Raw genomic sequence first — 24,814 nt, forward strand, 5'->3', positions numbered from 1 at the left:
ACCCCGCGTTTGGTCACGCACAGGGCGGAGAGCGCTGGACGTCCTCGCCGTCCCCTCCTTCCCTTCCCTTCCCTTCCCTTCCCTTCCCTTCCCTTCCCTTCCCTTCCCTTCCCTTCCCTTCCCTTCCCTTCCCTTCCCTTCCCTTCCCTTCCCTTCCCTTCCCTTCCCTTCCCGCCCGTTTTGCCCCGCACCGCCGTTCTGCTCAGCCCTGCCATCCTTTGCCACCGCGGGACGTTTCGCAGCCCGGCAGAAATGCCCTGCGGGTCGCAGTTGCCCGGTGCCGCCGTGGCGGGGAGGTCTGAGTGCGCAGGGCCCTCCGGGAGACCTCCGGCACAGCCCTGCTCCTGGCGGGGTCCCAGCTGGAGCAGTGGATGGGCACACCGGACCGCACAGCTGCTCCCCAGACACCCCAGCGTGTTATTGGATGCGGGGCCGTGCAGATCGTGCAGGGTGCCCGGGCACTGGGAGCTGCCTATGTGCCACAGCTGCCCCAGTGCTCCCAGCCTGCTGAGGCGCGGCTGGGATGGGCCACAACGCACGCTGAGCACGGAGAGGGCGCCCGAAGGGGCAGGCAGAGGGGCACCAATTCCATGACATGAACAACGCCCTTCCTCGTCTTCGACACGCTCAGCAGGGATGAGACACCCTCTGTTGCAGCCAGGAGGACCACGCTGGAGAGCAGCCAGCCTCTCTGCGGGGCACAGCCCACCATCCCTGCCCTCCCCGGTCCTGCTGCTGGACGTATCCTGACATGGATCATCTTGATCATCCTTGCTCCAACTCTCAGGCTGTTACCTGTATTCCCACACCACATGCCAGGCACACAGTGCAGCTCCAGAGCCCCCCAGCCCCAGAGTGCCTGCAGGGGAGGCGAGCTGAGCGGCCTGCAGAAGCACCACAAGGAAACCACACAGCCAGATTCACGTACCAAGTGTCTCTTCAGCGGGTTTGCCCCTACACATAGGTGCATCTACTGAATATACACATGCCTTAGCCATGGGATACTGGAAACCGTGCCACGTGCGCCTGATGGTGCTGAACTAAAGCGTACAAAAGTGTGGAGGGGTCCACAGACCCTCCAAGTCCACAATTCCTCCTGTCCAGCTGCAGGAAGGTCCGAGTTTGGGGTTCAGTGGGTAACCTGCCAGGGCACGTGGCTTTGGCACCTGCCCAGTTTGCTCAGGAGGCTGCCAGGTCTGGAGAACGGACTTGTGCCAGAACGCTGTGGGGTGCTCTGGGTGGCAGAACCCAGCTCAGGTGCTTCAGCTGGACTGTGATCCCAGGCTGAGAGCCAGGGAGAGCTGGAGTGCCCTGCTCCATGCCCATGGGGTTGTTGTAGGCATGGGCATCCGGCAGCTGCCAATTAAATTCTGCTACATGCATTCCTCTCCTGGCGGATGAAGATTTGGGTTAACCCTGGTGGAGGAGGACATGGAGACTTCTCCACGGAAGTAAAAGGTGATAGCACCCTGCTGCCAGCTGCCATGCACCACCCATGGGACATCCAAAATGCATTTCGTGGGCAGTTGAGCTGCCCTGGAGTGGCTGTGGTCGGTGAGGGAAGGTCCCCTCAGCACAGGATGCCTGCTCCTCCCTGGCTGCACACTCCAGCAGCTGGGTGAGGTGCCGGGAGTGCCCTCAGTCTTCTCCCTGTGCAGCTGGGGCTGGCCAGCTGGAAGGGCGCTTCCTGCCTCTCCATATGGCATGTCCAAAGCCCCAAATGTCCTTGGAGTCTTTGATTTCACCCCATGATTGCACAGCCCACTGAGACCTGGTGGCAGCTCCCAGGTGGTGGCTGCTGGTCTGTCGCTGCTCCAGCGAGCACACACTCGTACACATCCCTTCCCCAGGCGCCTGCCCTGCACGCGGGCCACGCTTCCTCGTCCAACTGAAGTTTGTCCCCTCCAGCCAGGGAAGAGAAGGTGCTCTGTCACGGTCCTTGTCACCAGGAACACACTGCATCAATAAATAACCCTCACCCAAGCCCGCGCTGCTCCCGGGCTCAGGCCTGCGAGGAAGCGGGAGGTCTGAGCCATCCCACACTGTGGGGCTTCGCTGTCCTTGGGGGTCTCCTCTGAGGCCTCACTGCACAAGGAGAACACGAGCAGCTGCTCGGGGTTTATGGCTAAGTCCGAGTGAAGTGGCTTCGGTTTGCATATGGGGCTCCTCTGGGGACAGGGAAGGATGGGGACCAGGACAGGTGGGAGCCGAGGGTCATTCCTCACTGGCTGAGTCCTGGAGAAGGCGATGGATGTCCTGGAAGGAGGGACGATCTTTAGTGTCCCGTCTCCAGCAGCTGAGCATTAGCTTATAGACTGAGTCAGGGCATAGCATGGGCTGGGGAAGGTAGGTCTGCAAAACAAAAGGCAAAAATGGCAAAGAGAATTACTGCCAAGAAACCAAGGTGCAAACTGCTCCTGGAGAGCCCCGTTTCTCAGGGTGCCCCACCTCTCCATGGCCCGGGGTGGGGGCTGTGCTGCTGTACGCCCTGGGGCAAGGTGACCCCCAGATGGCACAGTGAGGCAGCTGGGGACACCTGCCTCTGTCCCCCAGACCCTAAATGCGGCAGTGGGGTCAGTGAGCAAGCAGTGCCTTGGGCTGTGTAAAGTGCAGGGCTTGCCACGACAGGCCCTTCACTAGGATTCCTTCCCGGAGGAGTTCCTGTCCCATAGCTGCCTCAGTCAAGCTCCCTGTCTGGTCACCTTAAAGCCTCCCCCCAGGCCTCTGATGTCCCAGGTGCACCACTGGCCCTCTCATCCCATCCCGTCCTGTCCCATCCCTACCTGCCGGCCCTGGTCCCGGAAGAACTCGCCGGTGTTTTCGATGACCTGCTCATCAGACATCTGGGAGTAGGGCTGCTCCCGGCAGAGTGTGAAGGTCTCCCACAGCGTCACTCCGAACGCCCACACGTCGCTGGCTGTTGTGAACTTGCCCTGGCCAGAGGGAGCAGAGCGGGGTCAGGCATGGGCTTTACCCCATCCTGCTCCAGAAGCTGTAGGTGCTCAGGGATCAAAACCTTGTCCTAGATGCTTCAGAGTCCAGACCTGGGCCAGAGAGGTGCTGGGCCCCACAGACCTGCTTTCTGTCTGGGGCCAGAGCCTGGTGAGCTCCAGGTCTGGCTGGCAGTGACTGCTCTGAGAGCTGGGGCTTGCCAAGGACCCAGCTCCCTGCAAAGGTAAAAACCAACACTGCTCCCTCTTCCAGGTCTGACCACAGCCAGGATAAAATGCCAAGCATCCCGCTTAAAGGATGTCCTGCACTGGGACATCAAAAATCACCACAGTCCCGCCCCCCCCCCCCCCCCAGCCTACCTCAAAAAGCTGCCACCACTCCCTCTTTCCCCATGCTTCACCCCAAATCTGGGCTGCAGTGAGCAGAGACCTCGCCATCCCTCCTGCACCCCCCAGCCCAGGGAAACAGGGAAGTGAGCATCCCCAGAGCCGTGTCAGAGTCCATCAGAGGAGCTCAGGCCCCGTGTACCAGCAGGATGCTCTCCCAGGACATCCAGCGGATGGGGAGCACCGCCCGGCCCTGGATGCGGTAGTAGTCCCCGCTGTAGAGGTTCCTGCTCATCCCAAAGTCGGCAATCTTGATGGTGTAGTGCTTCCCCACCAGGCAGTTGCGTGTGGCCAGGTCTCGGTGCACGAAGTTGAGGGACGAGAGGTACTTCATGCCTGAGGCGATCTGGGTGGCCATGAACCGCAGGTCACTGCCAGGGGCACAACGGGACCAATGAGCAGAAGGAAGGAAGGAAGGACGGCAGCCAGAAGCTGCAAAGCTCCAGGCAGGGTGTCCCAGGAGCAAGCAGCGCAGCCTGCCCCTGCTATCCCAGGCAGCCCTACCTGACGGTGGGTGCGTGGCCAGCAGCGGGGCTGCCTGCCTGCTGGCGGGACAGGAACTGGTTGAGGTCCCCATTCTCCATGTACTCGGTGATCATGCACAGGGGGTCATCTGTGATGCACACCGCCAGCAGCCGGATGATGTTGGGATCCTTCAGCCGCGACATGATCTTGATTTCCTTCAGAAAATCATTCCTTTCCGGAACAGAAACCACACGGATCGGATAGACAGACCCGGAGGCACGGAGGTGAGCACAGACTGGCCAAGAGTGCCACCCGCTCGCCCAAGCCTCCTGAGGGGCCTGTGGGCCCCTTCCCCTGGGACTGGAGAAGATGAGCTCCAGGGTGGGCTCAGCAGGTAGACAGGCATTGGGGAGCTGGTCAGGACCAAGGATCCTGACACGTGACAGCCCAGCATCCCCAGAGAGCTCAGGTGTGTGGTCCTTGCAGCTGCACTGAGCATACAGCTGATGGAGACAGGGGATGCTTTGCAAGCATCCCAGCTCTCCTGGTAAGGCTCTGCATGGGGGCAGTGCTGGGGTGTGTGCCCCCCTCAGCCCCTACCTGGCATTCTTGTTGGCATCTGCCCGTAGCATCTTCACAGCCACCAGCACAGGGTGGTCAAAGCTGCCATCCAAGCCCTCCAGGGCAAAGTCCTTCCCTGTGAACTTCTCCATCCCCTCCACTTCACAGAGGTGAACCTGTAGGAGCAAGAGGCGGCCATTACCTCTGCTCAGTGACAGCCTTCCACAGCCCCTGCGAGCTGGGAAGAGCTTTGCCTGAGCCCCGCTCAGAGCAGGCCCAGTTCCCACTCACCTCCCCAAACTGGCCTTCCCCCAGCTTCTCCTTGAAGGTCAGCAGCTTCCTGGGGAACTCCTCCACGGCCACATCCTTGCCGGAGAGCAGGTCCATGGTGAGGGCTGGCACTGAGTAGGTGTTGCCACCTGTCACACCCTGCAGGTTCACAATGTCGGCCTCTGCGTAGTGCGGGACACCCTCAGGGACGCTGGCCTGGGACGGCTTCGTGGGGCCACTGCAGCCTGGATGGACACAGCGGGGCCAGCCCTGCCATGGGCGTCCTGCCCTGCACCCTCTGCTCCCTGGTGGCTGCTCACACTGCATCCCTGCCTGCCCCAGAGCCCCCGTACTGTCCCACAGGGCCGCATTCCCGCAGGCTGCTCCACTCCTTCCCCACCAACAGCAAACACACTAACCAAGCCCTGAGCACCGGATGAGCAGAGATCCATGCCTGACCTCCAGATCATTGAGGAAGAGGTGCCAGAGCATCCCAAGGATGCTGTGGGACACAGCTTAGTCTGGCAGTGGACATCAGTGATGGCTTTCAGTCACAGCCTTTGTGTGACCTTCATGTGGGATGCACGGGCGCTTGTGTGACCTCTCCCCTCTGTGACAAAATGTTTGGAGAGTGGCCAAAACCTGGGGCTGGGGAGAGGGGGCTGCAGCAGGCTCAGTGCATGGTAGATGGCTGTGAGCACACAGGGCGTCCTGGTCCTCACCTGTGTCCTCCTCCCCTGAGGTGAACTCAGGCAGCTTGCGGATCAGACGGGAGGGTTCCTGGTAGTCGGGTCCCAGGGGGAAGATGCGGTCGTAGGTGGAGCTGGACTCCTGCTCGCTGGAGGAGGAGGAGTGGTTGTGGTTGAACATGCTGGATTCGCTGGGCAGGGAGAGGCTGACGGTCATTTCATCATCCAGCATCCTCCGTGATGCCTGTGACAGCGGGGCAAGGGAGGAGAGAGGTGGGGTTCCCCACAGCACGGGCAGGGTGGGGTGTCTTGTGTTCCATGGTACCAGGGATGTGCCCAAACCTCCTCTCTAGTGCCTTGCCCCTAGGTTACAGCACCTGCCTGGGTTTGTCCTCATGTACCCCCTTCTCTTGTCTGCCTCCATGGAGAAGGGTTGGGCTTCATCACTTCTGTGAGCAACCCTGGTTAGGTAGTAGCTGTGGTGAGAACCCTCCACAACAGGGAGGGTTCCTGTTCCCCGGATCAGTTTCAGGAGAGAGGGATGGACAAACAGGCAAGTCCCAAAGTCACTACCCTGCTCAGCTAAGTGCCCTTGTTGGGAGATGAGTGAGAAGCACAGACTTTCTGAGGAAGGGAAGAGAGCATCAGCCCTTGCACCGAGTCTGTTTTCTCCATGCTGAGCTCCCAGGAGAACCTGCCCAGAATGAGCCCACCGTCACAGAGCACCTCACCAGCCACACCACGCTTGCCCACCTTCTCCAGCATCTTCTGCCAGAACTGCCGCCACAGTATGATGACAATGATGGCCACCAGGATGAAGATGATGGCCACCAGGCACCCGATCAGGATGCGTGTGTTGCTGTCGTCTACCTTGAGCGTGGGGTCTAGCCGGAGAAGGGGACAGTGAGGGCTGGTCACAGTGGGGCATGGGGAGACCCCTGCCCCTTTCCTCTGTGGGATTGGGCACAGCCCCCACCCAGCAAAGGGCGACACGCTTCCCGTGCTTACCGTAAGTGGTGGGGACCACGGGTGCCTCAGCGGGGGGCACTGAATTATTGTACATGGCTGCATCTGGCCAGGGAAAACAGAACACCAGGATGGGGGTGTGGACGCCCCACAGCCCCACTGTCTCCTGGAGCCTCCCACCCCAAAGAGCCTGGTCCCCACAGAGCTCGTGGTGACGGTACCTGACTGGAAGGTGATCTCACTGAACATCATCCAGGTGTCAGCGAAGTAGTACTGGCATTTGATGGCACTGGCCATGCGGTGGAGCAGGGGCACGGTGACAAAACGGGCGCTGGGGTTCACATCGTCCAGCACCAGCACCGAGGAGACGGTGCTGGGCTCCCACTCATTGGCGTCGGCGCGGAAGTAGCATTGCACCTCCTTGAAGATCTTTACACCTTTGGCGAACATGTTGTTGCAGTGGACCTGTGGGGCAGCCTGTCAGTACGGCCGCCGAGGGGCACAGGGAGGGTGACGGGGCGGGGTGGGGTGTGGACCTTCATGGCGGTGAAGTTCCTGATGCGGTCGAACTCAAAGGTGATCTCCACGTAGCCACCAGCCGTGCTCTCGTTGCGCCAGCCCACGTAGTCGTAGCCCGGCCAGACGTGGTACTCGTGGGTCTGCGTGAAGTCATCCAGCCCCGACACCCCGTCCGTCAGCTGGCCCAGGCCCTCCGTCATGCTGGCAGTGCAAGGGGACAGAAGGAGCGTGACTCTCACCAGTCCCACAAACCTGCACCACCCAGCACCCCCTGGCAGCTCCTCATGGGCCCCAGGATGCTCAGGAGGGGATTTTGTTCCTGATGTTCTCTGTGGAAAAGGCGGTGGGGTGCTGAAAATGCAGTGCAGCTAGAGCAAATCCAAGAGAAGGGCTGGGGCTGCTTCCCTCATCACACTGTCCCCCTCATGATGTGCAGCCTTCCCAGGCTTGCCTTGTCCCCCACCTCAAGGACACTGCAAGCATTTGCTCTGCCAAGGATCAGCCTGACAATGCAGGGAAGAAACATCCCCCTCGCCTGCTGCCCAGCATGGCACCCACTCCTCACCTGTACCCAAAGGCCCCATCGTACACCGAGTCATTCAGGTAGATGATGGTGCCTCCAGGAAGGATGAGCTGCTGCCCGACCGGCGCACTGTAGGACACCAGCCCATCTGCAGGGAGGGAAGGGTGAGTGCATGGACACTTCACCAATCCTGGCTGTGCTGCAGGACAGACAGCCCCCACCAGGATGGCCAGCACCCCAGGATGGGCACTGGGGACATGGGGACAGGCACAGGACGACACCACCCACCCAGCCAGGCACAGCCGTACAGCTCCACGCGCAGGCAGACATTCATGGAGTGGTCAGTGACAGGGAGGAAGCGGACAAAGCGAGCGATGAGGGGCGGCTCTAGGTCCTTGAGGACGATGTCATAGGTGTTGGTATTTCCATCCAGCACCTGGAGAGAGAGAAGCATGGTGGGGATGGGCAGGAGGAGCCTCCTCACCCACCATCCAATGCAGCCCCCTCCCACCTCCTCACCTGCTTCCCATGCCGGTTCCTCCAAGACATCCAGCGGGTGCCATCCCGGCTGTAGTTGATTTTGTACATGGGGGAAAACTCATTGCCGTGGCCCTTGGCGTGGCGCCCCTGGGTGCCCACCAGTGTGATGAAGTGCAGAGCATGCAGGTCAATCTGCAGGAACTCCTTCAGGTCGTTTGGATCCACCGGGGTCTTGGGGCACCAGGCTCCATCGCCGCCCTCCGAGTCCAGCCTGCGAGCCCAGAGTGGAGGAGGTGTTTGCAGGTGGCGGAGACCAGCCCCGTGTCCTCCTTCTCCCTCCCTGCCAGCCCAGATCCTGCTGCGGCTATGGCAGGAGGGTGCCCACACTCACCGTCCGTACTTGGCGGCTGTGGAATCAGACCAGTGGCTGGAGGCTGAGATGTCATCATCAGGGATGTGCCCACCTGACATTCCCAAGGGATACCGACACACTGCTGCAATGACACCGGCAGGGCGCTGAGCAGGAGGGAATCCCTCCATGGAAATGGCCTGGGCTGGGGCACATCCACCATGCCCCAGGGCAGCACTCTCCATCCCTCTGGCTTACAGAGAGAGGATGAAGCAAAGAGGGGACAGTCCTGCCAAAGCAGGCAACTTCCTGAGTGAGTGAAGCCTCTGGCCAGAAGCAGATGCCAGGCCAGCTCCAAGTGAAGTGGGAAGAAGGGGAGGTGGCTCCAAGGGCTGACAGGCTCACTGGGCCCTGTCCCCGGGGATCTCCTCAGCTTTGCTGGCAAGGATCTTGGCTGCAGTGGAGAATCTGTGAACTGGCCCTGCTGTCCCCATGCTCCAGAGGGCTCACTCCAGAAGCCACTTGGCCAGAAACCTCACCAGCAGCAACTGTGCCGTGCTGCCCCGCTGCACCCTGTCCCTGCCTGGGGGAACAAGTGACCAAGACAGGCCCTTGTCCGCCCTGCTAACCCCTCAGTTCCCATCACCGGCCCTGCTCCCGGCCTGGCTGCGAGTGGAAAAGTACCCGGGGTGGCAGGTGAGCACCCCCAAGTGGCAGCTGACTCCCTCAGCTCCACATCCTCGCTGCTTCACGGGAGTTATTTTTTCACGCCTGGCTGCCAAGAGCACTGCTGAAAGGGCGGCTTGTTTGGCCATGTTTACAGTCTGGCCGCCGGCTCCAGCCCACCGCGCTCCTGCCACACACCACCCCGAGCAAACACCCACACCGAGGTGCCAAGGACTGGGCAGGACACTGTGCCTGAGCCACCTCCTACCCCACAGCCCCTGGCTCACCTGGCACTGCACCCGCAAAGAACCCAAGTCCCATTGTGCCACCATCCCCGGGACACCACACACAGGGACCCTATCCGACAGAAGGCAGAGGGATGAGCGCATCTTCATCATGAGCATTGACACAGTGGGAGCATCTCTTCTTTTCTCCTGCTCCCCCAGTTGTGATGCTCTGCAGAGCACAGCTCCCACTGAATTCCCATTTAATTCTTGCCAAACATGGAGCCAGCTCTGGGGTTTTTTTGTCTTGGTAATAACAATCCTGGCCAGGCAAATCCAATTCTGCTAGCCAGAGATGTCTGCAGGAGGAACAGGATTGACTCTAAGTAAGCACCATGCAACCGCCAGGGAAAACCCAGCTAACTCCTCCCACAGATGGAAGAAGCCTTTGAAGGCGCTTGTTAAAGGGACTCCCTGGGGAAACCCTGTGAAAACCTGGGCTCTGTCCACCCCTGCAGCACAGGATGGGGCTGAGCCCTGCAAGAACAGCTATCTAAACACACTTGTGCTGCCGGCTGGCACAGTGTCTTGGTTTCCAAGCAGAAGCCAGGCACCCAGTCAAGCCACTTCACCAAAGCCAGCCTCGGTTTGCTGCAAAGCTGCCAGAGAAGGCACAGCCCAGCAGAGAAAACAATAGCTTGGCACCTGGAAGCCTCCAGACTCAGTAAGCCCCCACGGGCAAGGGCCGCGCTCAGAGCCCAGGGCTCTGGCTGTAGTGCTTTGCCATGTCCACCACCCTGCCAGCTGCCAGGGCCAGGACAGCACCTGTGGCACGCAGAGGGGGCTCTGCAGGTAACTGCAGGTGCCCAAGGGAGGTGCAGGACAGCAGAGTGACCAGGCAGGTGCAGGCTTGGGGGGCCATCACATACTGCTCCCAGAGCTGAGAAAGTCCCAGAGATGATGGAGACGATGCGAGTCCAAACTTGGCCACCTGGCAGGAGAAATGAAATTATGGCACCTGCAGTCACCTGGTCCCTGTCTGACTTACCAGGGTTGACCTGAGCTCTGGCAGCATGTGGGACGTGCAGCAGCAGCAATGGCAGCAGTGGCAGTAGCAGCAGTGGCAGCAGGGCCGGTCCGGGGGTGGCCAACATGTCAGCAGTCCTGTGGAGACACAACCAGGGCTCGTCACGCTGAGGCAGCTGAGGAGGGGGCAAACACCAGCCCTGCTTGGGGCAGCCAGCTGAGGATGGCAGCGCTTCTCCTGCATGAGACCCCACCTCAGCCTCAGAGGAGGAACAGAGCCCCAAGCCTCCAATCTGTGGTGGTGGTCACAGGGGTCCCGGACAACACCCCTGGGAGCCATGGTGTGCCACATCCACACAGAATGGCCACAGTGCTGTGTTCTGTGCCACAGCACCCTCGGGAAGCTCCCTGGGCTCTGCCCAGGGCCGGCACTGGCCACCTCCACCGCAGGGCACAAAGACTCTGGCTTGGCCGCCCACCCTTGGCTACCTTTGAAAGCAAGAAGTTGCACAACCCCATCATATAAGACAATAATAGCAGGGTGTCAAAGCGGTTTCCTGCCTGCTGGCTCGGGAGAGAGGAGAGCAGATAATCACCCGAGATTTACAGAGTATTTACTGTGACAGCTCCCTATTGCAGAGTGGATCCCAGGGACATGTGTGCCACAGAAAGGTGCGGCAGAGGGTGCGGGAGCCAGTTTGCACCCTCTGCCTTGAAGGGAGCATGGGATGGGGCTGGAGGCAACGTGGAGGTCCTCGGAATGGCGAGGAAAAGGACTGGTGCTGCTGGGGCTGGTCCTCAGAGAGGACAAGGGGATCTCCTCAGGACGTGCCTGCCCTTGTGTCAGGGCTGTCACTGCAGCCATCGCCTTGGCTCCAGCCAGCCCTCAGTGGCCAGGAACCCCCAGAGCCCAAGCAGCTCCCACTGTGCCCACACACTTCTGGGTGACCACCATGGGGTTTGGCACCATGTGGGGGGAAACACCAGAGACACTTCTAAGCATCACCAGCCCTGCCCCAGGCTCCCTGAGCTCCCTTACCTGCCAAGAGGACACTTCACACCAACACCAGACGCAATCAGTTCTCTTTCTGTTAAAAAGGGCTGTTTTAATCTAGTTTAAAAGCATATTCACCTTTGAGAGAGCACCCCACTAACCTGGGGATTAAAGGGACCACAGCTCTTGGCCAAATGGGGCCTGGCTGCTGGGTTAAATCCCAGCCAAGCCCACTGCACCAGGGATGTCTGTCCTGGCTGGCACACCCTTGAACCAGCCCAACACCACCGACACTGCAGGTGAATGCCTGGTTGTGCCCCTTGCATCACCCCACGGCCTTGTCCCCACCACCAAGAGAAAGGCTGAACACACCCAAACCAGCTGCCCACATCCCACAAAGCCAGCTGGGAGGTGCTGGATATGACCCTGGTCGCTGCCACGGGCTGGGGTTTGGCATGGCAGGAGCAAGACTGGGGCTGGCTGTGGCCACACCAGCACCCAAGGGGAGAGCAAAACCCCAGGAACTGCCACCTGCACTCTGCTAGAAGCTCTCTGCACCCCACAGACCCCTGCTGGATTCCTGGGGGACTCTGCCAAACACCACAAGGACTGCAGAGGGCACAAGTAAACACCTGTACTTGGGATCATTCCCCCACACACACTTCTTTTTCTAATTTTCTTTCTTTTTTCTTTTTTTTTCTTTTTTTGTTGCTGTGGGGGGTTTTTTTGTTTTGTTTTGTTTTTTTTTTTTTTTTTTGAAAAGCACATATGTGGCTGCTTTTTGTTCCCCTATTCCCAGCTGGGAAACTGTAGCTGGTTGGAACTAACTCAGCTGCAAGCTGGAATTTCAGCTGCATTTCCGAGAGGCACTTGCAGGAGGCTCTGCATTTGATGATGGCTGGTTCCCCCGACATTAAAATCTTAATTTCCTTCTGCATTCCAAAAAATATCCAGGGATAGTTTTCTCCACTATTCTTTCAGGCTGAATAAACTCTTCAAGCATCAGGATACCAGATGCTGTAATCTCCTGCAGAGAATGCATTTCCATTTAGCCTAGCATAGGGAAATCATCCCCACATAGCAACTGGGAAGCGCTCATTGTTCCTCAGGGGCGTGAGGCTGTGAGGCTGGGGGACAGTTCGGGGGACAGTGACTCAGGCCATGACGCCGAGGGCTCAGGGACATGCAGTCAGACACACAGGCAGTACTGGCAGCCCAGCTGGAAATCAGTTTTGTTCCACAAGCCCTGCAAAAGGGATGGCTTTGCAACATTCTGACTGAAAATGTTTGCTGAAAATTTTCAATCACTGGAAAGTTTTAGTGCAGAGAGTTTTTGGAGCTCCTCCCTGGCATCGTCCAGGCTTCGAGTTTCCCTTGGCTGCTGCTTTTTTGTTGTTTTCCCTTCTTATTTCCCTCCTTCCTTGTTCTACTGAAATAACCAAGGGAAATAACTGGGGGAAAAAACTAAATCCACATTTGTTAAGAGACAAACCCCGCCCGAACCATGGTCCCTCTTGCTGCCAGCCCGTTCCAGGCGAGGTCCCCAGCTGGGTGAGCTCCCCAGCTCGCTTCCCAGGTGGGCACTGCCACCTTTGCTGGCACTGGAGGAGCATCATCCCTGGGGAGGGGCCTGGATGGCAGCAGCCTGCACCCCACGAGTACACCAGATCCTGGACACGACAGTCTGCCAGGACTTCCAGGGCGCCTGTTGCAGAGCCTCTGTCCTCACATGGGGCTGGGGCTGCCATCCCGCTGGGGGTGCGACACATCAAAACCACACTCAGGAAATGTCCCTGAGCGACGACAGGCTCGCTGTGACCCTGGCCCAGGGGTGTTTGGATAACGGGGTTCAGGATCCCTGCCGCAGCTGGCACTACAGCCCCCAGCATGCCGTGCCGCCGGCAGCCTCGGCGGGAACACAGTGCAGCATGCCGGGACCTGTAGTCCTCCTCCCTTCCAAAAATGCCATTTTAGACTTTTTCTGTGCTGGATGCAGCCCCATTTTCTGTAGCAGCAAGCGCCTCGCCAGCCACGGGCTGGCTGGCTCAGCCCGGGCCATCGCAGCCGTCCGGGGCGAGGAGCAGCCAGCACGTCCCCACGGCTCCAGCTGCCCTGGCCAGACGTGCCAGGAGCAGGGCCGGGGTCCCGGGGACACCGTCCCGTGGGCGCTGCCTCCAGCAAGTGCTCCCCGGCAGCCAAAAGCTCCCAGCCCTGCCCCACGCTCCGTGGCACGGCCTCGCCCCGCCGCCGGCAGGGCTCTGCAGCGTCGCCCCAACGCCACCCACGGCGGGCAGCCACGAGTGGGCTCCCGGCGCCAGCACTGGGGCACCAGAGCGGTGGCCTTGTACTTCCCTCCCCAGCGTGACCTGGTGCCTGGCTGGGGGACCCTGGGGACAGCAGCGCCTCTCTGGCTGACCAGCACTGCCAACACACACAGAGGTGGGAGCTGAGGAGGGACGCCAGGAAACGCTGTCCTGGCACGAGGCACAGGGGGAAACGCTGGCACTGGGGGGTTCACCAGGGGAAGAGGGTCCATTGTCACCTCCCCGAGCGAGGACAGTGCCCTGCTGCTGCCCCAGACCCTTCCCAGGCAGATCCACCCCCAGCCCCTCTGCATGGGCTCCGCCGCAGAGCACGCCGGAGCCGTATCCCCTCGAGATCCCATATCCCCTCGAGATCCCCTGTCCCCCCGAGATCCCATATCCCCCCGAGATCCCAAGCCTCGGAGGGTCAAACGCGTCCCCACGCAGCCGAGAGCGACTCACCGGAGCGGGGCGGCGGCGGAGGGCGGCTGGGCTCCTCGCCCCTCGCCCGGGCCGGGGGAGCCAGGTGAGGAGTGAACTTCCCCGGGCTGATGCAAGATGCCTCTGGGAGCTCACTTGCATTCTGTGGATTCCTGGGAGCCGGCCAGAAGTCCCACAATCCTACATCTTGCACATTTGGTTTCAATTAGGGAGCGGAGAGGGGGAGCCAGTCAGCGATCCGGGCTGGCTTTTTGGCAGAGGTTATTTTCCTCGGCCCGAGGGAATGTGCGCAAAGCTATAATTTACAGCAAAACCCATTCATAGCGCAAGAGAAAAAAAAAAAAAAAAAGGTCCCGTGGCCAGTAAGGGAACTTAAAGCAATAGGCAACGTTTGACTTTCCAGTGCTTGCCCCGTGGCTGTGGCATGGCACACGTGTCCAGGACGCTCCTCCTGCACTGTGGGGCCGCGCAGGACACCCCCAAAATACCGGTGATGGGGATCCTCTACAAGACCCCAGAGCTGGCCCAGAGGGTCCCACGTGGACTGCCCCTCTTCAGGCCCCTGGGGGAAGGATTTGGGGCTCCTGCAAGGGTACACGTGGCCAGGACAGCAGCCAGAGAGCCAACCTGGCTCAGGGCACGGGCTCAGTGCTCCAGCTCCACGAGCTTCATGCAGAGCTGGTGGCTTGACATAATTTCCAGGCACTAGCCTGGCACGGCGGCCACCAGCTATGCAGATGAGGCAGGGAGAAAATAACTAGTAATACTACTAATACTACTAGTAATGGGCTCACATTAATTTTTGTGCAACATCAAAAACCACAATTAAAGAACTTTTTCGAAATTTTTTTAGACTGTTTTGGCTGTGTTGAATTCCACGCTCATGTTATGGGAAGTAGCAACCACTGGCAGCAAGCCAGCAACTCCCTAAAAGGCTTTGCTGTCTGAGTAGGCACCCCAAAGCCCCAGGGCTGTAGCCTTGCTCCTAAACCAACCTCTTTGCCAGCCCGAAGTCTCCAGACAAACCAGCCGAATCACAGGCAGGGGAAGCCAGCCCCTGCCCTCAGCAGACACCTGGTGACCCTCATCCCGCCACCAGAGAGGGGCTGCAGCACCAGCTGAGCCAGCACTGCCCGGGATGAGAGAGGCAGGGCACAGCTCCCTCTGGGCTGGCAGGGAGCAGGTCGGAGCAGTGCCCCATGTGCTGCCCCAGATCAGCACAGGCTGCCCTACGTGCACACCGGCGCAGATACCAGCCAGCTCTGCTCCACTGCCCTCCTGCTACCATGAATTGCTGCTCAAATAACTTGGCAGCAGCCAGCCCCCTGGACCCAATGCAAAGGTGGTGGTCTGCAAAGCCAAAAAGCCAAAGGCTTGGCCACACACAGCTCAACCAGCCTGTGGTGAGCCAGCAGCAGGCACAGCACCAGCCAGGACCCCCCACACTACCCTGGTGGCCCAGGCACCGTGCCCAGGGAACCAAGTGCTTGGCTGAACTCAGGATGCCCAGCAGTCACCTTTGCATCCGGGGGGCATGTGGTGTCTTAGCCCAGAGGGAGTGGTTTGGGTCCCATTCCCAGGCCTGCAGGGGAAAATCCCTCCCCAGGCAGCAACAGGGCAGTGGGAGGCTGTGACCACATCAGGATCAGGAGAGGAGCTGACCAAGCTCTACATCCTTCTTCCCAAACAGGAGGGGAGGCAGCACAGCTGCTCTGCCTGAGCCGATCAGGACACCACACTCCTCAGCAGTGGGCTCACGCAGGAGCCAAAGAGCCCCTCCAGGAAAAGCAGAGGGCACGTGGCACTGGTGGAGGACTCAGTACCAGGCTGATTTCACCCTGAGCACTCCAGCAGTGCAACACACCTGCCTGTTCCTACTTGCTCAAGGTTTGCCACTGTTTGCAGAAATGTAAGAGGAGGGTGCAACTCTGCTTCCCCCAGGAACACCCCAAAGGAGCACTGCAGGCTAGAGGCCCTGTCTGCAGCCACCCCAGACAGCCACCTTTGCTGAACTGAATGGAGCACATGGCAGGATGCAGTCGGCTCTCTGCTCCATAAGCCTCTTGGTGGAAAGTCACTGTCACTCAAACACCACCAGATGACAAACAGGAGGGACTCAGAGTTTAATTGGGTACTTCCAGTTGTGCAATATACAAAGGATGAGCAAAAGGGAGGACATGGGCAATGGCAAGGACCCTATTAAAAAAAATAGTCATGTAGATTTAAGAAAAATAAAAATTCAAGATTAAACCCAGGCCCGTACCATAAAAATCCTCTCTCTGCATGTACAATGACTATTACTATATACATGTTTAAAAATAGATGCCCACAGCCTGGAGTGCAAAGAGCAGCACCACAGCTGTGCTTTGTGGCAGGGGAATCCATAGTGTTTGGTTTTTAAATTAAAATATAAATAGAAGCATACAACGTGCCAAGAACCAAGTGGGTCAAATCCCCCTCTGTGCAGGGCCAGAGCGAGGTGGAGCAGTCCCCACTTGGCCCAGCTATCAATCTTCACATGCCTGAGCTTCTGGCAAGACAGGCAGCCCTGCCTGGGCACCCCGCTGCCACTACATCCCGTTCTTCACCAGCTCGTGGATCCCATCCTCATCAATGATCAGCGGTGTGCGGAACTCCCGGTCCTTCACGTACTCCTCCAGACCCTACGGGAACGAGAAACAGCTCAGTAGGAACATGCTGCACATCACCTGCTCTGCTGGCTGCTCACAGGTGCCTCTGCTCCCCTCCTGAGCTGGCAACTTGGGGAGCCCTACCCCAAAAAGCTCCCCAGTGAATTAGAGTCACTTCTGTGGCTTATCCCCTCACATGTGTGCCCTGCCAGCCCAGTCCGTCTGCAAGGAACCCCCAGGCTCCACAGAGCCAGTACTCACTTCTCCTCCGTAGGAGACAAGGGGAGAAATTTCACACTGGATTGGCAGGTCGTTTGCATCCTTCAAGCTGCAGAGAAAAAACATAGAGTCAGGAGAGTTAGCTACAGCCCAGGGGAGACACAGATGGGGCCCAAGATCTGCCGAGGCCAGGTAGAGGGCCAGGGGCTGTCTGAGGCCCACACAGACCCCACCAGCGCAGAGCTGCCCTGGGTTAGTCAAGCCTTGCGTGCTCTCCACAGAGGTGCCAGCTGAAGTTTAGATACCAGCAGCGACTGAAAGGGAAAAGAGCTTTAGACGGGACTTTCTTGATGCCTTTCCCTGTGTGTATCTACAGCAGAGCCTGTGCCCCCAGCCCTGCTGTTTTTGATGCTGCATGGAAACGAGTCACCCTTTCCTCCTCCTCCTGTAGCCCTGGGGTGATATGAGGTGCACTCACAGAGCACCTTCCCATTTGGCTGGACACAAGGTCTTGCTTTAAGCCCTCTCTTGCTTAAAGCACCACCTGAGGACACAGCATAAGCCCTTCTGCTCACTCAGAACCACTCCCTGCAGCACTCTGCTCCTCCTGCCTTTGCCTGTTAGATCAACTGCCTTGGGTCCTCTGTTCTGCCTGTGAGCTGGTGAGCAAAATGTCAAAACCACACCAGTGCTGCCCACTGCAGCAGCACTGCTGGGCAGGGGCCCATGTGGGGTCCCTGACCCTGCTCCTGCTGCCACCAGCCTTCACAGGACACTCTTGGATGATCCCTGGATCCAGCTGGCATGTAAGTCTAGGGGTGCAGCTATGTGGACCCAACAAGCAGCCATGGCAGCAGCACCCCAGGGTGCCCCTTCCCAGCCAGTGGCCACAGCAGCCAGGCAGGCATGGCAGGATGCCATCCAAGACAATGGTCCCTTCACCCAGGTTGAAGCTTGTTCCTGCTGTTAGGCACTCACTCAGCCCCCTCCTGTCTCACGTGTCAGCAAATAAAACTCACCCATCCCAACCCACACTGGTATTTAGCTTGACTGTTAGATGCAAGATAGTTGTCTTAAAAAAAAATTGACGTTAAGTGGTAATGAAGAGTAAATGCAGGACAAGGTGCATCCTCTCTCCTGTATGTTAACTAGTATGAGGGCTTTAGTCATGAGCCTGAAAACACCTGGAGTCTGATATTAAAACAGAGATAAAACAGCTGTATTCCACCAGAAAGTACCTGAAGATACAGCTTCTGAAGGAGGGGAAGGTAACAGGATTGCTTACTCTGTGAGTCATTTACACTCACCAGCTCCAAGTCCCAGCATGCCTGTGCCTACAGAACATAACGGAAGAATTAAAGCTTCCCTGTGTATTCCCATAAACCCTCAAGCACTGAGCCAGGGGCTTTCCCTGGTGTCACACTCTGGATCTTCCAAACTCAAGAGCTGGAGTCACACAAAGCCCAGCTGGCTGCTGCACTCAGATTCACACGTGCTACATCAAAAGCCTGCCTGACGTTTGCTTCATGTTTTTAATCCCGTTTGGGTCTGCCTGGACGCCTGGTGGACACCAGGAGATGGCAGCCATCTCCAGCTCTGGGACCGTCAAGGCCCAGTCCCTGCTGTGCTCTGACAAACACAGGAGGGGCATCAAAGGACGTGCCAGGGTGTTTGCCAACAGCATCCTGCCTGTGGAGTGACTTTGGGGGCTGTGTGCAGTCAGCATCAGGCTGCTGCCGTCCTGCATCTGTACCAACAGCATGAACCCCATCCAGCTGCCCCTGCGGAAAGGAGCCCAGCAGGGAGCAGAGCTGCCTGCACCCGCCACCATGAGCAGCGGCATCCCCTGTGCCAGTGGTGACATGCCCCATCGCCCGCATGCGGCCCCCGGCCTCGTTAGCCTGGCACACTGCTCTGCCTGCAGCCCGTTAGTCCCTAAGCACAGCCCCGCCACCATGCACCTGGGACACGAATAGTTACTTGTCATTGACATCTGCTGGGCTGGCAGCTGAGCTTCCATTTGTGATGCTACACGGGAATAAACAAGGGTTAGCAGGGGGGTTCAAAAACAAAGCAAAACAAGTCTGGGGTTTGCTGATCCCTAAAGAGGGTGGCAGGAAGTCTTGTGGAAGTCTTGAGGGATGCATTGACGCCAGCCTGGCTGCTGCACGGATCTGCTGGCGTGCTCTGACTTTAGGGAGCCACCTCCCCCCTGCAGAGGCAACCTTCACTGTGCAATGGAGGCTGGCAGGATTCAGTTCACAGGTGTTGAATTGAGAAGGAAAGCTGCTGCTTGACTGAGCACCACTCCTGTTGCCATCACACAGTTCATACCCAGCTCTGCTCCACCAATCACCCGGGAGAGAGGCCCCATAGTTGGTCGCTTCTGTGACACCGTTATCAGCGCTGGGATTGCCTTGTGCTTAATAGCCCACTCAAAAAGGAGCAGAGGTGACGGGAGAAGCAACTCACCGAGGGATGGCAGGGATGCGTGTGCCATTTTCGTCCACAAAGTGCCCCCCTGCATTGAGAACCCAGCAGTGGTGCAGGGACATCAAGGCGTGTCGGGCTGTGGTGGGGTTGTCTTTGCCATTCTGGCTGTCCGCGTTCTTCAGGGGAGAGAACTCGTCCTCACGAAGCACCTCGTACACCACGAACTTCCTGGGGGAACACAGGCGTGGGAGGGTCAGGTTTGGAAACTGTGGCTGCCTCCCCTGCCAGGGCGGCTGAGCTGGCCCACGGCCCTCCCCCAGTCCACACCCACAGGCTGTTTTCACAGCCACGCAGGAGGGAGGGGAGGGCCTGGCCTGTAGGGTCAGCAGATGTTCTTCTGGCACAGGAGCAGGGCTCAGCCCAGCAAGAGGCACACAGCACCCATCCCTCCAGCTGCCATCCGATCCTGATCCCAGGGCACTGCCAGTGGGCACACCCTGGCACAACTCCAGAGGCTCTCAGAGCTGCCCCAGGGAGAGCCAGCAGCCAGCCTGGACCCCATGGAGAGCAAAGGACATACTTGGAAAACTGGAAGATGTCGAAGACAAACTTCTCCATCTTAATCCCGTTGGGCTTCTCAGGTTGGATTAACTGCCCTGTAGTGAGGTCCACATGCGGGATCTTCTTCTCAGCCACATGGTGCTGCAGTTGTGGTTCGTAAGTGCTGCAATAGGCCAGGAAAGAGATATCACTTGCCCGAGCAAACCACATCCCCAGCTCAGACACTGCTGCAGCAGGATGGCTGCCCTGCTCTGACCCCGGCTGCCCCAAGGCACGAGCTTCTCATCCCCACAGCAGCCAGGAGAGACGGCCCCACTCTGCACTCTGGAAGCAGCATCCAGATATGGCCCGGAGGAACCTTATCTCAAGGAAGGGGCTGTGCAGAGAGGTGGGGGTCAGACCAGCTGCGCAGGAGCCAGACACAGGGCCTCATCCCAGCACACCTGGCACTCAACCAGCAGAAAGCAAGGCACAGCCAGCTCTGCTCAGCAGCAGCACTTCAGCACCAGCACTCCTGTTCTGGCACTCCAGCAGGCCCTTACTTGACCACATCTTTCAGGAAGGCGGTGGTGAAGTAGTGATTGGCGATGTTGCCAGCATTGAAGAGCAGCCGCCCGTCCGGGCCCCGCTGCTGGGCAGTGGCCAGGGAGATCTCGCTGTACTCCACCACCTGGTACACACCGTCCACCCGGCACACCACACCCACCGGCTCCGTGGGGTTGGTCTTCTCCACCACCTGCCCGAGGGAAGCACTGTCAGGGAAAGGCACCCAAAACCCCGCACTTCAAACACACTCCCTTGTAAACAGTGGGTCCTGATAAGGCTTTTTCCTCTGCTGGGATGGTGCAGGGATGGGGATGCTGGAGCCCTCCCCTCCCAGGTGCTTCTGGCAATGGGGACTAGGCTGTGATGGCCGGGCTGGGCGACAGGTGCCAGACACACCCAGAGGTGACAGCAGGATGTGGCACCAAGCCAATGTGCAGCTGGCAGCAGGCACAGATATTTTTAGCCAGCCTGCTATACACAACCAGAGGGCTGCCGGCTCAGCAGAGCCATCCCCTGACCTTCCTCTCCCCTCCCTGCACCTCACACGCCTCCATCTGGGTGCGGGACACCCCAGCAAATCCCTACCCATCCCTGTCACCACAGAGCGGTGGCGTGCAGGAGTGCAGGGCTTTCTCCCTTCTGCATGCTTAAGGTTTATTTCCTCTTTTGTTCACGCAGACCAGGAGGAGGAACTGCCCTTCCTTTCTCAGCTTACCCTCTGAAAGCTTCAAGGCCATTAAGTCCTTTCACCTGTTTGCCGGAGCCGAGCCCAATGCAAACAAAATCCTTGGCTATCAAGCCAATCTTTAAGTAAAGCTGTTAGTGTGCAATGTCCTATCCACAAGACATGGGACTGGGTTCCAGTGTCAGCTGCACCCACCACGTCCTGGTCTGGTGCTCAGGATGTCAGGCTGGGGACAGCTGGCAGCTTATTGCAAGGATCTTGTCTGCTTGTGCTACCCACAGCCACCCAGAAAAGAGCTGCCCAGCATCCAGCTGTGCGCCAGGGCTCCCAAGCAGCCTCTTGGCCCCAGGGGGACCTCTGAGCCCTGGGCCCGTGGGTGCCACATTCCTGCGCAAGGCAGAAGAGCAGTGCCAGGCATCCTACAGGATGCCAGGGGCAGGCAGGACTCTGGCAGCATGTGTTACTTCACCAGTGAGCTCCAGGTACTCAGCTCTCTCTCCTGGTTGTGGCAAGCCAGTGAATGAAGGATGAAAAATCAGGGAAGCCAGGCAAGAAGCAGGACAGACCCCACCCAGCTCTGCAAGAAGCAGAGTAGTTGCCTGCCTACTCTCAAAACCATACCTTGGCCCCACAGTCTGCTCCCTTCTCCAAGCAGAACCCAATGAACCTGGGGTCTGCCACCTTCACTAGGATGTTGTCCACGCAGTAGACATGTACACTCTGCACCCCCCTCCGCTCCATGTCATCCATGATGCCGTGTGAGCCCAGGGCCCGGTACAGGCCCCCGTTGCCATCTGCAGAGGGAACACACCACTGGGGCTGCAGCAATGCCCCACTGTCCGCTCCCACCCGCCACCCACACGCATCCTCCTCCTTCCCCATGGGCTGATGTGGAGGGTCATCAGCCCAGCCACACCCCCGCCTGGTTCTCCCTGCCAACACAGACACCTCCCAGCCTGAGTCAGCCGTGGGCCAGGTCACAGTGAAGACTGCAGCTCTAAAAGCTGCTCCTCAGCACCATGTCTCATCCCTGGCCACCTCTCCTGTCAGCTCCTGGCCACCAACCTGGTGCCATAGCAATCTTTCCTTTCTCCTCCAGCAGGATTTTCCCATCGAATCCCAGGGCAGGCAGCATGCCCTGTTGGAAAAAAATGACGTTCTCCTTCTTCAAGCCAAAATATCGATGTTTCTGGAAGAACTCCTTGGTGGACTCCATAGTGCGGCCACTTGTCATGATGTACCTGTTGCAGAGTAGAAGACACCCAGTAAGCAGGAAGGAGAGGCAGGGTCTCACACTACTCATCTCAAATGTGGGAAACACGCAGGGCAGGCTTTTCTCCCCTCCACACTTAGGAGGATCTGACCTGCTGTGGTCCCACCACTTTGACAAGCCAATGAAGGGTTTCACCCTTCCTTGCAACACGTATCTCCAAGACTATACAACACAGCGCATGGGACACCCAGCTGCAGTGGCCAGCTCCTGCCTTGTCTACAAAGCACCTTGGCAGCTCATCTCCCTGCCCCCCAGCTCTCATGGCTGCTGTCCTACATGGGGACACAAAAGCCTTTCTCAAGGGCTGTGGGACTGAGTCTGACAACGTGGGACCTGCCAGTGCCATCCTGAGCCTTGAAGCACTCATTCGAAGGCGCTACGCCCATCGCGAAGTGTTGACATAAAGAGGGGCTATGCCAGTCCGTGGTCTTTGGGCTGCCGGGGGGCTCTGCATCAACCCAGGGACTACTAAGGCGAACTGCACCAATCGCGGCTAACCTCGGGCTGCCAAAGGGAACCGCACCGACCCAGAGGATGGCGGGCTGCTGACACCCAGAGGGCCATGCCAATCTGCCGGGCGCTGATTCACCAGTGCCAGCTGGGCCCTGCCGACACCACCCCACGAGCCCTGTCCCTCCGAGGCCGGGGCTCACCAGGGGATGTGGCAGGGAGTGCCGTGCTGCTCCTCCGCCATCTGCTGCAGCCGCCGCAGGCGCTGGGCCTGGAGGTGGAAGAGGGTCTTGCGGGAGGGCAGCCCCACGTCGCACATGCCCTTGGGGTAGGGGACGCCGAGGCGGGTGCCCTGCCCGCCGGCCAGCAGCAGCACGGCCACGCGGCTCCCCGCGATCTCCGCCAGCCCTGGGGGAACAGACACGCGTGGGGCCCGCCGCGCCGGCTCCGCGCCGAGCCCCGCCGCCCCGCGCACCTACCGCGGCTCTCCCAGCGGGGCACCAGCCCGCGGTCGCGGGAGGCGCTGCCCAGCACGTCCCGCGGCACCGGCTCCATGCGCGCGTCCAGCCCCGCCGCCGCCGCCGCCCCGCCGCCGTCCCCGCGGGCGCGGCGGAAGAAGCGGTTGATCTCGGCCACGTCCATGTGGCACAGCTCGGCCGCCAGAGCCCGGCGGGCCGCGCCGTCCAGCTCGGGCCAGAAGCGCAGCACATGGTCCTGCCCGCCCGCCGCCAGCCGCTCCCGCAGCTCCGCCACCGCACAACCGTCACACCCGGCCGTCTCCATCCCGCCCGCCGCCGCCGGCGGGCCGCCGCCCCCCGCCGCCATTTATAGCCCCCGCCGGCCAATGGCCGGGCCCCGCACCACGTGGTGCGCGCCGTCCGCCCAATGGGCGCCGGGGGAGGGGCAGGACGACCCGCCCCCCTTGTGGCGCCGCAGCCAATCGAAGCGTCCGCTGCGGCGCCGGCGGGGGCGCGCGCCGCTGGCTGCCATGGCAACGCGCGCCACGTCAGCGCGCGGCCCCGGCGCGCTTGGGGGCGGCGGGAGGGGAGGGGAGGGGAGGGAAAAACCCCAAATCCGCCCCAAAACGCGCCGCCGAGGTCCCTGCGGAGGAGGAGTCGCCCCAGCCGGGCCCGCGGCCCTCGACCCTCGAGGCGTCACCGGCGGTGACACGCGGCGCCGCCCGTGCCGTCATCGGGGCCGCGCGGGATCCCGGAATGACAGAATGTGCTGAATTGGAAGGGACCTTCGGGGGCATCGAGTCCAACTCCCGGCCCTGCACAGGACACCCCCGGGAGCCACACCATGTGCCCGAATGCCTCTGGAACTCTGCCAGGCTCGGTGCCGGGACGCGGCAGTGTCAGACAGAGCGGGCTGCTGCCAAAGAACAGCTCACCCGCCGCCGCCTCGGCCCACGCGTCCCCCAGGCAGCGGCACTCGCAGCGGCTCCCGGGGAAGTCCTGCGTCAGCGCGCGGTTCGCCTGTGGAGATCGTCGTTCCGGGAACCCTGCGCCAGCGCCGGGGTGGGACGCGCCCCTGTGGGGCGTGAGTAAGCGGTGCTGCCGCAGGAAGCCGAGCGCCGAGTGAGCGGGAGGGGACGCGACGGGCTCCGGCCTGCCAGAGGCCACGCCGGCCTGTGAGGCTGGGGGGAATGCCCGGGGACTCTGGACACCTCACTGGGGGTACAGTTAGAGGGAAGTGAAGATTTTTATTAGTGTCTTAACAGGAGTTGTAACAGTACGGAAATTATAGGGTGAATCAGAGTTACTGCTCCCTGGATGGAATGCAGTTGGCATGACTTGAAACTATTCCAGGATGATTTCCCACAAACACACATATTAAGGGGGATGGAGTGGAGTGGTGAGGCGGAGTGGAGACAGCACATCCAGGCTCCGTGGAAATCCTGGCAGGGAGGGGGAACTCAATGGCAAGGGTACTTTGCATATCCCCCGTCAACCACAGGAGACAGGGGAAGATCAGTCCTGCTGCTGAGCCAACAGCTGTGCTGAAATCCCCCTCCTCAGATGAACCTGCTTCGTTGAAGACTGCTAATAATGTTAACAGCCCCCTCCATCCCACAGTGCCCCACCTCCAAGCTATGACCACCCCTCACTGGAACTGGAAGGAGTTCTGACAGCCACAGTTGCCGAGCACAAATACCAACGCTGCCATGGCTGGGTCACACGCCTGTCCCCCCCAGACCGAG

General features: G+C 59.7%; 2 protein-coding genes across 3 annotated transcripts; both read right to left on the reverse strand.

Moving 5' to 3' along the window:
• Positions 1 to 662: 662 nt before the first annotated feature.
• On the reverse strand, positions 663 to 14,019 carry DDR2 (discoidin domain receptor tyrosine kinase 2). Its single transcript, XM_066191989.1, has 16 exons — positions 13,836 to 14,019; positions 8,203 to 8,305; positions 7,851 to 8,082; positions 7,620 to 7,767; positions 7,374 to 7,479; positions 6,826 to 7,009; positions 6,511 to 6,754; positions 6,332 to 6,394; positions 6,077 to 6,207; positions 5,357 to 5,567; positions 4,656 to 4,879; positions 4,404 to 4,540; positions 3,843 to 4,034; positions 3,481 to 3,709; positions 2,784 to 2,933; positions 663 to 2,352 (listed from the first exon to the last, which is right to left on the reverse strand). Exons 2-16 carry the CDS (start codon positions 8,280 to 8,282, stop codon positions 2,215 to 2,217), a joined length of 2,469 nt encoding a protein of 822 aa, XP_066048086.1. The 5' UTR covers positions 8,283 to 8,305; positions 13,836 to 14,019; the 3' UTR covers positions 663 to 2,214.
• A 1,894-nt stretch (positions 14,020 to 15,913) lies between these two features.
• Positions 15,914 to 23,394, reverse strand: UAP1 (UDP-N-acetylglucosamine pyrophosphorylase 1). Of its 2 annotated transcripts, XM_066191990.1 has the most exons (10): positions 23,091 to 23,394; positions 22,815 to 23,019; positions 21,954 to 22,129; positions 21,510 to 21,682; positions 20,200 to 20,393; positions 19,677 to 19,820; positions 19,136 to 19,324; positions 18,644 to 18,691; positions 16,706 to 16,772; positions 15,914 to 16,477 (listed from the first exon to the last, which is right to left on the reverse strand). In XM_066191990.1, exons 1-10 carry the CDS (start codon positions 23,392 to 23,394, stop codon positions 16,385 to 16,387), a joined length of 1,593 nt encoding a protein of 530 aa, XP_066048087.1. In that variant the 3' UTR covers positions 15,914 to 16,384. The 2 variants fall into 2 exon arrangements, with proteins under 2 accessions (XP_066048087.1, XP_066048088.1); XM_066191991.1 differs by lacking the exon at positions 18,644 to 18,691 and having other exon boundaries at positions 23,091 to 23,347.
• Positions 23,395 to 24,814: the final 1,420 nt, after the last annotated feature.

The sequence above is a fragment of the Chamaea fasciata genome, unplaced genomic scaffold, assembly GCF_029207755.1.
Source record: "Chamaea fasciata isolate MVZ Bird 193981 ecotype frontalis unplaced genomic scaffold, bChaFas1.0.hap1 SCAF_10, whole genome shotgun sequence".
Classification (NCBI taxonomy): Eukaryota; Metazoa; Chordata; class Aves; order Passeriformes; family Sylviidae; genus Chamaea; species Chamaea fasciata.

Coding starts and splice junctions, on each gene's coding strand:
- DDR2 (XM_066191989.1), bottom strand. CDS start 8,282: ATGTCAGGTGGGCACATCCCTGATGATGACATCTCAGCCTCCAGCCAC. Junction 8,083..8,202: donor ACAGCCGCCAAGTACGGACG/GTGAGTGTGGGC, acceptor CTGGGCTCGCAG/GCTGGACTCGGAGGGCGGCG. Junction 6,755..6,825: donor GGAACTTCACCGCCATGAAG/GTCCACACCCCA, acceptor GCTGCCCCACAG/GTCCACTGCAACAACATGTT.
- UAP1 (XM_066191990.1), bottom strand. CDS start 23,394: ATGGAGACGGCCGGGTGTGACGGTTGTGCGGTGGCGGAGCTGCGGGAG. Junction 20,394..21,509: donor GAGCAGACTGTGGGGCCAAG/GTATGGTTTTGA, acceptor TCCCTCGGGCAG/GTGGTGGAGAAGACCAACCC. Junction 16,478..16,705: donor TTGTCTCCTACGGAGGAGAA/GTGAGTACTGGC, acceptor TCGTTCCCGTAG/GGTCTGGAGGAGTACGTGAA.